Raw genomic sequence first — 14,944 nt, 5'->3', positions numbered from 1 at the left:
AGCACATTCCTCTGCCAAGGACCCTTGAATTCAATAAATACACACAGAACACTTCCTTCCAACAAGTTTCTTGTGAACACATTCGGGAGTTTTTGTGTAATCTGGCTTACAAACAAACAGAAAGGGTGAAAACATTACAACATTTGACATTCCTATGATTAAAAAGCAAGTTCACCATCTGATGCACAAAAAACCAGCAGATGAAATACAACAGATTTGAATCAGCCTTCTGTCAATAAACTTAATTTCCATTGCTGCAAAGTTGACCAACGCCCTTTTTGGATCTAAGACATTTCATCTCCTACCTCGGATGTTTCCAGAAACTTCAAGGGTTTGAGTTATAGGCTGAGAATTTCACCACAACTACAACAGAAAACATAAACTGAACTTATGGTGATGCTACAAAAACTCAAGGTACTTACCCCTATACTATATTTCTTATGCATTTTAATTATCTTGAGCACAAATAGTAACTTTCAGCGCATAAGTAATGGGCTGAAAACAATAAACATGAACTTACTATAATAACAGTGAGAGCACTGACCTCTACCAAAGCCCAGCAGGCTTCTTACATTCAATTTCTTTTACCTAACGATATCTGGTTATTTCTATACGAATCCACAACAATGTGGAGACACACTACATTTCACATTCCTGTCTGTGCCCCTTTAATTGAATCTACTCCAAAAGTTAATTTGTTATCGTTGGAACAAACTCAAACCTTCCAGCTCGTTTCAAGAAAACCGGTTCAGTAGTTTTTAGTAAATCCTGCTGACAAACACACAGACAAACGGTAAAGAAACATCAAATCCTGGGCGGAGGTGATCAAAGTAAAACCACCATCTTCTTTTTTCAAACGCAGGAAAAAACACAAGTTGAATACAGAACATCTTTCGTTTTCTTTATTATTGACTTTTATCACATGCTTTCTGTACATAGAGTTCATTTCAGTAATAAACTAAATAAAAGTCAGAATTTGCAATTCCTGCTCGACGTCAGCTTCACAGTCAGGACCTAAAGACAAACACACACACAGACACACACGCACACACACACACAAACACACCTTCCTCTCACAGTATTAGGCATAATGGTGTAAAATGACCATGTGTGGCTTTGCCATGTTAAAGAAATGCCACCCTCTCCTGGAGAAAAGCAGGAACTACAGTTAACACTGTCACGATTCTCATTCAGTATCGTCTGGTTTTAAGTTAAATCCTGTTCAACGTTAAAACTACAAATGCTCGTCCCTCATGTGAAACAGTATAAGTGCGTAACAGCTGTGTACGTTCCCTTCTACAGACTTTAACATGAAACTGTTACACCACACCAGCTCGGCAGCTCCAGGGTTATGGAAAGGAGCCGAGGAGCCGTCACATTATTCAAGAGAAATGGAGCCGCTCCAAAATGGAGCACAGCGTGAACTAAAAGGCTAATGGAGGCGCACACCCAGCGCTAGACAAGAGGAAGCAGAGCGAGACGGGAGCAGCTGAGGCAGTGTGTCTATCTGTGGGTGTGAGCGGTTGAGAGTTTGAGAGTTTGCCAGCTGTGATGGTGGCGTGGCTGTAATTATTGTTGGCGCCTGCTAAACAGGTTCAAGATGGCGGCGCAGGGCTGCCGGCCATGTTGGAGTCGTACAAAAGAAAGAAGAAGTATGTTGGTGAGTGGGGGGGGGGCGGGGACGGATGCTTCACTTTTCAAGGACTTTGCTGACAAACGACTCCAGCTCGTCGTCGTCTTTGATCCCGACAAACTGGCCGACGACGTCCCCCCCGCGTATGGCGATGACTGTCGGGACAGCAGACACCTGGAGGACGCAGGAAGTCATGTGACATACAACCAACAACTTTAAGTTATGCAACTATAACAATTTTAAATCATACACTTTTGACAGCTAGTGTAATTTTAGCACAATTTCATTCACGGCAACTAACAATTTGTTCTCTACACAAACTACAAACCTCAAAGTTTAGACGCTAACATAATAAAAACAACTCTCACCCCGTATTCAATAGCGAGGTCTGTGTGATCGTCGATGTCAACTTTCGCCATGGCAACGCGGCCTTTCTGGTTCGCTATCGCCTTCTCCAGCCTCGGCCCGAGGATCTTACAGGGACCACACCACCTGATGAACAACACACAAACACGACAAACGTTACAACAGAATGGAGTTAGACTGCTACAAATATACAACAATAAAAATATTATTTTGTGAAAGCTGTTCAGGAGGAATACAACTGTGACTAGATCCACGTAAAACACACTGAGGTTCACTCCTGTCGTCAGAAAGCACCAGAAATAGAATCTGCAATAACAAATCCAGACCCTTCAGTGAGGTGAAGACCCCTCTACAGTTCCCAGTCCAACCAGTGACTGTAACTGGAGCTGTTGTGTAACCTTGCACGACTTGTCAGGGGAATCCCTCACAGTGGTTCTCATGTGTACGTACATGCATGTGTATTTTTAAACAGCGAAACACAAACACACACTGTAACATGTGTAGTCATGAGGTTCAAGTCCCCGAGAGTCGAGAGAAAAGAGATCTGTAAATCAAAGGTCTTTAGAAAGAGCATGAATCAGGGTTTCTGCAGGTTAAAGTTCAATATAAGAGTTTTCAAAGACCGTATTATAAAGTCTGAACGTGAAATCAATACGTCCTGCTCTCAAACTAAAAGACTAAAAAGATTCACACGTGACTTTACTCACTGTGCGTGGAAGTCGACGAGCACGGGCAGCTCGCTGTTGATGACCCTCTCTGTGAAGTCGTCGTGGTCCTGGACATTGAAGGAGACGGCCCGGCTGAAGGTGTGAGGAAGGGTGCGTGATGGAGAGAGGAGGAGCCCCCGGGGTGTGTTGGACTGCAGGGAGGTGGAGAAAGAGGAGGAGGAGAAAGAGGAGGAGGCGACGGAGGCAGTGGAGGACGGGAGGCAGCGGATCTCTTTCGAAGACAGCGTCCAAATTCTACGGAGCAGGAGCCTGTGAGCCATCTGTAACAAGACATGAGAGGAGAAGGATTAGTGATCGTTAGCTCATTGTTAGCTCATTCACTGGCTTGTCATAATTATAATAATAACTTTTCTTATCTTATGTCTCTAGGTCAGGGGTCACCAACACGGTGCCCATGGGCACCTGGTCGCCCGCAAGGCATGCTCTAAATTAAAAGCCTAAAAATTTTTAAAAAAAACAACCAAAAAATAATTAAATTTGAAATTTAAAAAATAGTCAAACCGCCATCTCACTCTATGCCAGTGATTCTCAAACAGCTAGGGCGCGCGACCGGGAGGGGGACATGTGTGTGTGTGTGTGTGTGTGTCCAGACAGCACATTCTCAAACTGTGTGGGGCGCGCGACCGTTAGGAGGAAATGTGAGGCGCAACTATTATTAGAGCCGAACTAATGTTTTGACGTCTGCATCTCTTTAACGGCGGAGCAGTAAACAAATCGCTCTTTCGCAGTAGCCAGTGGTCAGCAGCCCGCGGCTTCAGCTCCTCTGCAGCGGCTCCCTGTGCAGTGACGTGCACGTCGCGCACACACTCAGGCCCCGGGGCTCCGCCCCGCCCCCACCCACTCGCTCAGAGACACACACAGTGGAGAGCATCGTTCACGTGAGGCAGCCGGTCAGGGACAAACAAGAGACAGTGTTCAAAAACCAAGTTGAAAAGAAAGTAAGATGAAGCCTTTCTTGCTCTTGGGTTCACAGTCAATGTGGTAGGACATGAGGAGAGACAAGTGTGTATTTTATGTCTGAAAACTCTATGAGACCAAACAAATTAAGAAGACACTAAGAAACATTACACCCTGTTACATGCATGTGTTCTTTTTGGTTGAGCTTTATCATCTTTGTGACAAAGTGATTTTAATTGAATTAATTTTTTCTCTATTTTTTAAAAAGTACAGACTGATGGAGGAATGTAGTGATAAATGTCACCAAGTTGAAAAGAAAGTAAGATGAAGCCTGTCTTGCTCTTGGGTTCACAGTGAATGAAGGAGGACATGAGGAGAGACTTGTATGGATTTTAGGTCTGAAAACTCTGGCAGCTGACAGTATGAGACCCAAAAAATGAAGAAGACACTTAGAAACATTACACCCCAGTCATATGAATGTGTTATTTTTGGTTGAGCTTTATCATCTTGTAACAAAGTGCTTATAAGTGGTTATTTGGTTATTTTTTATCTACTTTTGAAAAAGAACAGACTGATGGAGGCATGTAGTGATAAATGTCACCAAAAGTACTTAAATTAAGTTGAATTAAAGCAAAGTTGAAACAGTTTAACAGAAATACATTTTGCATGTATTAATATATCTGCTTCCTACAATCATTGTTGTGGAAATCATTGTTAATAATTATTCCGAGGAATAATTAACATTAACTTGATCAGACAGTCTCTTCACATATATTATTAATAATATTAAAAGGTGATCTGTGCAACTCTATTATTCAGGACGTTTGTATAAAACAAGCAGTGGTGTATCAAGTACTTGAAAGCCATACTTGAGTAAAAGTACAGATATCTTACTTGAAAGTGACTCCGGTAAAAGTAAAAGTCACCTGTCAGAAAATGACTTGAGTAAAAGTCTTAGAGTTGCTCATATTAAATGTACTTAAGTATCCAAAGTATCTGGTGTTGAAATGTACTTAAGTACCAAAAGTAAAAGTACAAGTACCAAAATTAAAAATGCTAAGTGCTTTTTATAGTAGGCCTTGTTCAGTTCAGGATTTATTTCGACTGACTGAAAAATTATAACAACACTATATATATATTGTATAATTTTACAAATTTTGAACCTGAGATGCTGAGGTTAAAAAAGTATTGGACAAGTGCATCTGAACTTCTAGAGACAACAAAGAATCAACACAACAGAATAAAGAAGTGCCTCTTGATTCTACCTAAGAACATTAATAGACCAAATGAACCTTTTGTGTCTATTAGCTGTATTGTGTAACTGCCTGGATGTTTACCTGCCTGTAATCCTGCCCGCCAGGTTGTCCACACATCTACATGTAAGCCTGTTTATTTATCATTAGACTATCTTCATTGAATGGGCCTGTGTTTGTGTTTGCATTTGTTGGAAGCAGGGTGACAATACACCTGTAGGGTATCTTGCCTGTAGGGACGACAAAGTGAAGACACAACCCTGCTTGAAGTTGTTCCAATATTTTCTTTAAGAAAAGTTAACCACTTGCTGCTTCGAGCTATGTATTTATGTGCAGATGTTGACACGAAGCAGGAAAGGGAAAACGAATGTGAATCGAAAAAGGAATACCTTCAAAAAATTATGTAAAGTCACCTAATAAAAGCCCTCAAAAAGCCAATTCATTTGCCTGAATAATAATCCTTACAATTTCAATAGGGCCTCATGTCTGTCAGTGCCTGGGCCCTAATAATAAAGACTGAACCGAGCTCCTGCAGGAGCGAGAGAGCGAGAGAGAGGTGCGCCGTGTGTAAAGGTGCACGTTCCGCCAACCTCCGCTGCATAACGAGCCAGTTTTGAGAATGTAAGAAGTAGAAAGTACAGATATTTGTGCTCAAATGTAACGAGTTAAAAGTCGTCAGGAAAATAAATACTCAAGTAAAGTACAGATATGTGAAAAATCTACTTAAGTACAGTAACGAAGTATTTCTACTTTCTACTAGTAACGAAGTACTTCTACTTTGTTACTTCCCACCACTGGAAACAAGTAGCCCTTCGTACTACTCAGTACCTTTGAAGTAGCTCTCAGTCTAAAAAAGGTTGGTGACACCAGCTCTAGGTGAATCACTCACTAGATTATTTCCTATTTAATTATGTTCGATTACTACTCTTTTATTTTCCACTTTATCTTAGATATGCTTTTATATTTCTTTCATGGATTCATCTGAGTCTATGTGATTCCATGTGTTTGTGTGTCCTGCACAGTTTTAAGTAAACTTTAAAAATTGAAGTCTCTCTACCGGACTCTGTGTCCCTCTCTTCCCCGGTGTCCCCCTGTCTCTCTACCGGACTCTGTGTCCCTCTTCCCCCGGTGTCCCCCTGTCTCTCTACCGGACTCTGTGTCCCTCTCTTCCCCGGTGTCCCCCTGTCTCTCTACCGGACTCTGTGTCCCTCTTCCCCCGGTGTCCCCCTGTCTCTCTACCGGACTCTGTGTCCCTCTCTTCCCCGGTGTCCCCCCGTCTCTCTACCGGACTCTCTGTCCCTCTCCCCCCGGTGTCCCCCTATCTCTCTACCGGACTCTGTGTCCCTCTCTTCCCCGGTGTCCCCCTGTCTCTCTACCGGACTCTCTGTCCCTCTCTTCCCCGGTGTCCCCCTGTCTCTCTACCGGACTCTGTGTCTCTCTCCCCCCGGTGTCCCCCTTTCTCTCTACCGGACTCTCTGTCCCTCTCCCCCTGTCTCTCTACCGGACTCTCTGCTCGTCTTCCCCCTGGTGTCCCCCTGTCTCTCTACCGGACTCTCTGCTCCTCTTCTCCCGGTGTCCCCCTGTCTCTCTACCGGCAGCCTGGTCCCTCTTCCCCCGGTGTCCCTTGCCTCTCTACCAGCAGCCTGGTCCCTCTTCCCCCGGTGTCCCCCTGTCTCTCTACCGGACTCTCTGTCCCTCTCACTCCGGTGTCCCCCTGTCTCTCCCCCGGTGTCCCCCTGTCTCTCTACCGGAAGCCTGGTTCCTCCATTACCATCTGTTACGTGTGACTTTGCCCTCCTCGTCCTGACCTCACCCCGCCCCCCCTCCCGCTGTGACCCGCACACTCACGCACACGCTCCCGCACAGTTTGACGAACACGCGCCCTGAGCCCCGCACTCACGCACACTCACGCACACCGGAGAAATAACGCGTGATTTTACCTTAATGTTTACGTTTGTCTTCTACTGCTGATCTTCACCTCACGGAACAAACGATCACTTCCGGTCTGATGCCGTAGATTTAACAAGAGGAGACCGAGAGGAGGTTGATCCTCTTCAGTGCAGTGAGCAGCGCCACCTCCGGCCAGGTCCGGAACTATATGTCGGTCAAATGTTTTCTTATTCTACTGAAAATACTCAAATACAAACTTTAGCTAAAGTAAAATAAATTAATACAATAGATAACTGAAGGGTCTTAAATTTTGGCTAAATTATAATATAAAGAACATTTAAGAAGACTATAGAATGTTTGTTTTGCATCACCTTACTAAAAGAAGCACGTCCAGCAAGAATCAATGAAGGTAAATGAAATGTGTTTATCGGATAAGAGCCGTTGAACTATGTGATTGTGCGTGTACCTGTTGGATCCCATTCCTAAGAACATGAGGTCATCGTAACCTTGACCTTTGATCTTCAAAGGACAAAATCTAATTGAGTCATTCAGTCGATCATTTCTTTTAAGTCAGGAACTGCCCGGGAGAATATCATTTTAGATAATGAGCATTGGGTGAAGCCTTCATGTGTTATTGTGTGTATAAACAATATATCAGCAATAACCTATGTGCGGCTCTTATTTTCTTATGTAAATAAACAACCTCTCTTCTTTCATGTTCATAATCCATAGAGGTGGAGTTGTGTGGTGGAGGGACGGAGTCTCATGTCCCGTAGGGCAGCGCGATGAAAGAGAGAAGGTGGGTGCGTCGTTCCAAACAGGGATGTGTGTCGTCCATGGCTGAGTGAAAAAAGTCAGATTCAAACAGACTGAACATCCGACAGAGAGGAACAGATGAGCTGAGGCAGAGGAGCTGACATTAATGGAGGAGGATGAGTCTAGGTGCTTTAAGTCATTTGAAGCCTTTGTAATTTGTCATGAAGACCACAAGCATCTTCTTGTAAAGATGAAGAGTCTGACTGTTATCGCTGTTGTCATATTATCTTCTTCAGGCATTTTTTTTATTTTTGCCAAAAACCTACTACCTCCATATGGACACTTGTATGTTTTCTGAGGTTTTAAACAAGTACAACTTTAAAGAAGACTTCACTTTGGACTGTGGTGTATTTTTATGCACTTTTGATCAGTGGAATGAGACGTATACTTTGAGGACATCTGAGGGACACGTGAAGTACATTTCCAGATATTAATATGGATAAAAAACTTCAGAGGAAAGCTGCAGATTCAACACCCTCTTCCCCCCTTCGCCCTCCTCCTCTGTTTCCCAGCATGGGACCTTTTGGGCGCGGCGTCCCCCCCCACAGACGACTGCGCTCTCTGTTCTGCAGGTCCTTGGCCGTGTTGCCTGCAAACACACACAACTCTGCAGCTTCAGAGGTTCACACTTTTACAGACATACTGACAAGCAACCGTGTCCCAGCAACAACTCTGTGCCCACTGGGGTCAGAGGATCTTCAGTCCAGCACGGTGTTGGATGATCCACACAGGAGAGCTGGTACCTGGTCTGGGAAGCAGGACACACCGCTGTTTTCTCACATCTGTCCACCTGCAGGAGTCAGTGGCAGGAGCGTGGGCCGGCAGGGCAGATCGGTGACTCCACTTCAGACATCACAGGACCCTGCGATCAAAGAGAAGCAGCATCAGAAGAGGAGGAAGAGGAGCTACAGGGTGAAGGTGGACTGTGCAGCGGCATCGCTCACTGAGACAGACGCCGGGCTCAGTGATTGTCTTCAGAGTCTGGACCTGGCAGATGATAGAGAGAAGGACTCAAGCAAGCAGCTGTGGTCCGGGTGCAGTGGAGAGACAGGCCTCAGACGGACTGACCCAGCAGAGAGTCACAGGAGAGACAGACGCCCCCACTTCCTGCCTCCCATCCGTCAGTCCGACCACCTCCTGCATGTGCCCCTCCTGCTTCCAGAAAACTCCCCCCCACCCTCACCCTGCACCTTCCCAGAAGCCCCCGTCCTCTCCCTACCTGTACCACCGCTGCGGCCAATCACATCGAGGAGGAAGTGAGACGCAGCCAATGAAGAGCGACCGCTGAACCTCCTTGGGTCTCGTGGCTCTTGGTACCGACCGTGTTTCACAATTTTTTTATGTTCTCAGTTGCTCTCAAACGATTTATTTAAAGAATTAAATAACAGATATGTTTGGAAATCTGTGAGGTTTATTCTAATACATTATTTTCATGTATCTTGATTGTTCAATATGTAAATACACATCTGTATTTTCATTCAAATGAAGACTGAAAGTGAGAAGAACATCAACATAGAACAATTTGATATGTAAAAGGTTTTGGTCTGTTGTTGATGGAGCTATTAAATGTGTTTGTTTCATTAGTTTAATAAATGTATTATTTAGTTTTAGTGGATATTTATTTTATTTTGCTCACAAAATATAATATAAATATATCTTTAAGTGTGAAAAGTAGCAGAATAGCTAAACATAAGTTGGCTAAATTGATAGTTATTGGTGATGATAGTTAGTTATAAATGATTAAAATAGATGAATGGTTGAGGTAATAGATAATGAGTTGAACATTTTTAATGGATAAATTGTAGAAGAATTTGATATTAGTTTTTGATACATAATTTATGTTCTGCTGGTTATTATTACGATTTCTAACTTTACAATCAAAACAATAACAGGTAAATTATTTTAAAAATAGAGCATTCACTTAAAAATAATAACACATTTGGAAAAATGAAATGGTATCGTTTCGTATAGAAGTTTCAAGAAATATAATTAAATAATTAAAAAGTAAACATCTGGATCTGCTCCCTGATCCTGATCCACATAAAAAATGTTATTTCCTGACCCTTCCACCAAGTTTCGTGCTAATCTGTTCAGAAGTTTTACGTAATCCTGCTAAAGAGAGAAATGTATATAGTTGTAGCACATTAGATAAAATACAAATATTGTTGTGATGTTGTGTCCAATTCCTTTTTCAGCGGCGCATGAAATAACCATGTGTTGAGTGAGATCTTTATTTCAGGCTCTTTGGGTTTACTTCTTAGCTCCTGTTATTTTCTTGCCGTGCCCTCGTCTCTCCAGCTGGGGGCGCTGTCCCGAGGACAGACAGTGGGGGGTAGAGGGGAGGGTCTGGGTGGTGGTTTATTAGATGGAGGCCGTTGGGGCCTGAACAGAGCTGCACTCTGTGTCCCTGCTGAGGTGGGATCTGTGTGTCGGGACCTGAACACACGGGCCTCAGTGCTTCTTACCGCTCCCCACATGTTTACCCTCAAACTGTTTGTGAGTGAGGCTCTTTTTTCAAGGCAGTCAGCCCCCCCGCCCCCCCTCCCCTCCGTCTTTATGCCAAATAAACATTGCACCGGAAATTGCAGGGATATCTGGGATTTTTGAGGGGTCCCGGTGGAAAGGAGGAGAGGGCCGGGAACAAGGCTGCTCTCTGTGACACCTCGGAGGTGAAGGGAGGGCGAGGACGCAAGGAGGGAGGGAGCAGGGGGGGGGATCCCGCACGGAGGGCGTGACCTGGCCTTGGTTGGTTGGTGGGCGCCATTAGCAAGATGCATATTCACTGACAAACAGGTACAGGTGACCCAGTTTCCCTTGACCCCATCGGGAGTGCGTGCCAACGTTGACCCCTCCTGTCACCGAGGGAGCCGAGGGTGGTCAGGGGTCAAAGGTCAAGAGGAAGCTATACTGTGTGACGCAGGGACACCGTACCGAGAGTTTCCTGACTCACCTCTCAGGATGGCCGGGACCGCTGCACCTGACCGTTCACCTCCTGCGGTGTTCCCGCACCTCGCTTCTTTTCCTGGCAGCTGTTGGGAAAACAAAAGCCATTGAGGAAGCTGAGGTTTCATAACCGGCCCTGACAAAGCCAGCATGAATGGCAGGGTGTGGGTTCTCTGCCCCGCTCTGTCTTTGTGGGAGAGTTTTGTTCACTCTCTTCCTAAACCCAGATGTCTTTATTTGCTGATAACAGCGGAGGTGGCACAAGGTGGCTGCTGCTGAGCGGATTGAGCCGGGAGATCCTCACAGTCGGGTCAGGGTCACTGAGACCTGCTTTGTGTAAAAAGCCTTTTGGGCTGTAAACCTAAAATTAAACGTGTACAAAACATTTCTACAGCTACAGAAATATTTCTCCTGCTAAAAATCTTTTTTTACACATCTAAAAAAACATTTGAAACACGTTTAGAACAATTCTACAGCTACAAAACGTTCACATATGTACAATACACATCTACAGTTACAAAAGTTGACATACAACTACAACATTATTTCACAAGCACAAAAATATTAGTGGCCGATGTGACTTGATTTCATAATGACCTTGTATTTATTTTAGTTTGTGTAGGACTGTATTCTCTGTGTATTTCTGCTGCTCTGTCATCATCTTTAAATGTTGTGACTCCTCCACTCGGCCTGTAATTGACTGTTCCTCATATGTACACTATGTCTTGATTATAGTCAGTCAGACCAAATGCTATATGTGTACAGACATATATACATTTATATAAAAACATATGGGAAAAACAGGATTGTCGCAATAAAGCTTTGAAGCTGTGATGAAGGAGCCGCACGTCCTGTGAAGTGTGAATCCAACAAAATGTAATAAAGCAGATGTTGACAGTACTGTGTGTTTTTAGGGATGCATGTGTGTGTGTGTGTGTGTGTGTGTGTGTACGTACCCTCCCCATCTCCTCCACCCAGCTCTCCTCTTATGCCGATCTATGTTTCAGTGTTTGAGGAGTCAACAGTAGAGTTCCTGTTCATGGTTTAAAAATAACTTAAGGACTAAAATTCCTCGCCCCCCTGGTCTCATCCTTTCTTAATTCCGCTTTCCTAACCTCTCTCTCTCTCTCTGCTTGTTTTTCTTTCCCCCTTTCTTCTGTTTTGGAACAGACTGTGCACACACACACACACACACACACACACACACACACACACACACACACACACACACACACACACACACTCACATAGAACAGAGTTATAAACATCCACATTTCTACTTTGTGCAGAAGAGCCTGTGTTTAAAAGAAAAACAGCCATTTTAAGAGAGAAATCGCTTGTCAAGGCCAAAGCAGAGATGAGAATAAAACTTATAATTCCGCAACATATCAGTGCAGCTTCATCTTTATCCTTGAGAGAACGAAAAGTTAATTAAAAAAAAAACCATCATGGAACTATCCTCCGAAGTGTGTATCCTCTGAATTGAGACACAACCATAAACTCTAACGATGTCATTATAATTAATTTCCTTGGAAAGCCAAAAACAGAAAGAACCTCCTCCCCACAGCAAGTCACAATAATATCTGAAGGGAAACTTAATATCTGAAGGGAACTTCAAATGTTTTGTTGTATGAACATTAATAAATCTGCACACGTGAAAGCTGTGGATATTTAATACAAAGGAAATCAGGATCTATGAATTCAGGATGTGGGGAAAGATTAAAAAGAGACTCTGGATCTCTCAGGAAAGTCAGAGTAAACAATGATCACATCTGCCCCCCCCCCCCCTAATGGTTCTGGTTCTAATCCCGTCACAAAGTGTTGACGTAACAAAGACACCTGCTCCCTCCGATCTGAGAGTTTTTATGAGACCTGAAGAAGCTTTGACGATTTGACCTGTTGGAGATTTGTCTCCTCGACAGGAAACTTCAGATTTGTAGAAATCTCACAGAGGTGTTGTTTCCTGACGGAGCTCTTGTTCGTGTTTGTGTGGGTTTGTGTGTGTGTGTGTGTGTGTGTGTGTGTGTGTGTGTGTGTGTGTGTGTGTGTGTGTGTGTGTGTGTGTGTGTGTGTGTGTGTGTTTGTGTGTGTTTGTGTGTGTTTGTGTGGGAGTTGTCTCGGCAGGTGTGGCAGAGGCTTTTTCCTGAACAAACACTCCACACCTGTCTCCCTCTGCACGTGCACTGCACCCATGCATGAACACACTCTTCCTCTCACAGACACACAAAGCTCTGAACAGAGAAACACTCTTGTTCCGCTGCCCTCACACCTCCATCCTGTTCTCCCAGTACGTTCTCCTGACTCTGGCTCCATGCACCAGTCTGTCCCTCTTATTCACAGACTGGTTTTCAAAAGGTTTGATCCGTTTCCCCCCCGTCTCCCTCCGATGTTTAACAGGAGTGACGGGGAGGTTTTCCAGTGAACTCCTGAAGCAGACCTGTGTCACCAGCTCCAGAATGTGAAGGTCAGCGCTCGGGGTGAAGCTCCCAGAGTCGGAGTCCAGGATCCAGAGCAGCGGATGAATGCCTCCTCTCTGGTGTGTTGGAAAAAAAACGCACACATGTTTGTTTATTATGTCTGGGATGGAAGCCACCGGGACCAAAGTGGAAAGGACACATTCTTTGATGAGTCAATGGAACTTAAATATGAAAACAACAAAAACATTTCACACACACACACACAAACACACATTCAGTTCCCCTGTTTACACGGGCCTGTTACATCACCTCCGTCCAGCACAGAGAGAGAGGGATTGTGTGGGAAGAGGATGGAGGTTTGGTAAATACATAATTCTGTGTGGCTCTCTGTGTGTGTCTGTGTGTTATAAGACATATTATGGGTTAGGGTTAGTGTGTATGGTGAGTATATGGGGTGTGCTGCTGATATGTAAACGTGAGTGTACTTGCAATGGGGGCGTATACATGTGTATGTACATGTAAGTACAGATAATCATATATAAAAACATTTCTTCACTTGAGTATTTCCAGTTTATTCTACTTTATTCCTTTAAAAGATGCAGTGGCTCAACTTTAAAATAATCAAAGTAAATGTGTGGCTTTTTATTCAGCAATTACTGAGTTAATCCCACGATAGTTTGATAGTTAGAATTACACAATGACTTTAATACAACAAACATAATATGATTTTTCCTCTAAAAGGGTCATTAGGGTGAACCAACTTAATTTGAATGAAAAAGGTTCAGAGATCAAATTCATTCATTTTAACTATTCTAACCTTTTTTTGTTACTTCCATTCTACTTAATAGTTACGTAAATAAAACCCAATAAGTTTATATAATGCAAAATATTGTTTAACCTATAAAAACCAACGGCTGAAAGCTGCTTTAATATACAAGACAGGTGGTTTGTTTCTATTCCAAAGTGTTTATCTTATACTCTCACTATTTATTTGTCTCTGTTGCTGTAACACCTGCATCCGAAGTTCACTCAAGCCTCAGCTTTAAGTAAAGGATGTGAGTTTATCCTCCCTTCTGTGTGTGTGTGTGTGTGTGTGTGTGTGTGTGTGTGTGTGTGTGTGTGTGTGTGTGTTTCTGCACAGCCTATGAACACACAACTCTAAATACAGGTCGTTTGGTTCAGTGCTGGAGATGATTTATAGAGGATGAAGAGGACGGGGGGGTGCTATCTTCCTCGTTGGTACAAATGACTGCAGGCGTAACTCGGTCTAATCACATGTTTTGGTTCGAACTACTTGAGAAATCTGTATTTAACCGTCTCACACAGAGAATGAACGTGTGTCAGTGAACAGTGAGAAGTATGAAATCCTTTCCTGTGTGTGTGATCCAGGTATTACTCGTGTTGTGGGGACAACAAGCAAGTCCACATCAGTGTGTGTGTGAGTGTGTGTGTCTGTGATAGTGTGTGTGTTAGCCTCCAGCTCAGATACTGAGAAGGCCAGTTTCCTGTGGGGATGACAGGAAGATTATTGGATGGTTCTCACCACCGCTCTGGACTCTTCAATGAAAACCTTGAACCCAAAAAATGTATTATTGTGTCTGTGTGTGTGTGTGTGTGTGTGGTGGGAACCTCTGAGTAGCAGAAGGAATGTGGGGGTTACAGACAGGATATGGAAGGAGGAGATTATCATAATCATTTCCAACATGGCGATCACTCCCTCGTGTCGCTGAGGCCGACGTGTACTTGTACTTCGTGTGTCCAGCTCTTGTCTCGGAGTATTTGTGTAAAGTCGCAGTTGGCCGCCTGCAGTATTAATGTAGCGCGCAGCAGCAGCTGAGTATATTGACTTTACTTTTCACAAAGCAGCGGCCGGACAGACGTGTGCGTGTGAAAAGAACTTTAAAGCATCAAAAATATTATTTTCACCCGAACATAAATAAATAAACACCCGGGTTCTCTGTGGAATGTAGTAATTCTGAATTTTTATGAATGACTGCATTC

General features: G+C 43.7%; 1 protein-coding gene across 1 annotated transcript; it reads right to left on the bottom strand.

Moving 5' to 3' along the window:
• Positions 1–1,625: 1,625 nt before the first annotated feature.
• On the bottom strand, positions 1,626–6,887 carry txn2 (thioredoxin 2). Its single transcript, XM_061089927.1, has 4 exons — positions 6,818–6,887; positions 2,707–2,987; positions 2,002–2,125; positions 1,626–1,807 (listed from the first exon to the last, which is right to left on the bottom strand). Exons 2-4 carry the CDS (start codon positions 2,985–2,987, stop codon positions 1,691–1,693), a joined length of 522 nt encoding a protein of 173 aa, XP_060945910.1. The 5' UTR covers positions 6,818–6,887; the 3' UTR covers positions 1,626–1,690.
• Positions 6,888–14,944: the final 8,057 nt, after the last annotated feature.

Source organism: Limanda limanda, chromosome 17, assembly GCF_963576545.1.
Source record: "Limanda limanda chromosome 17, fLimLim1.1, whole genome shotgun sequence".
Taxonomy (NCBI): Eukaryota; Metazoa; Chordata; class Actinopteri; order Pleuronectiformes; family Pleuronectidae; genus Limanda; species Limanda limanda.
The sequence above is the reverse complement of the archived record's forward strand: the minus strand, read 5'-3'. Positions and strand labels throughout refer to the sequence as shown.

Coding starts and splice junctions, on each gene's coding strand:
- txn2 (XM_061089927.1), bottom strand. CDS start 2,987: ATGGCTCACAGGCTCCTGCTCCGTAGAATTTGGACGCTGTCTTCGAAA. Junction 2,126..2,706: donor CTCGTCGACTTCCACGCACA/GTGAGTAAAGTC, acceptor GTTGTTCATCAG/GTGGTGTGGTCCCTGTAAGA. Junction 1,808..2,001: donor ACCTCGCTATTGAATACGGG/GTGAGAGTTGTT, acceptor TGCGTCCTCCAG/GTGTCTGCTGTCCCGACAGT.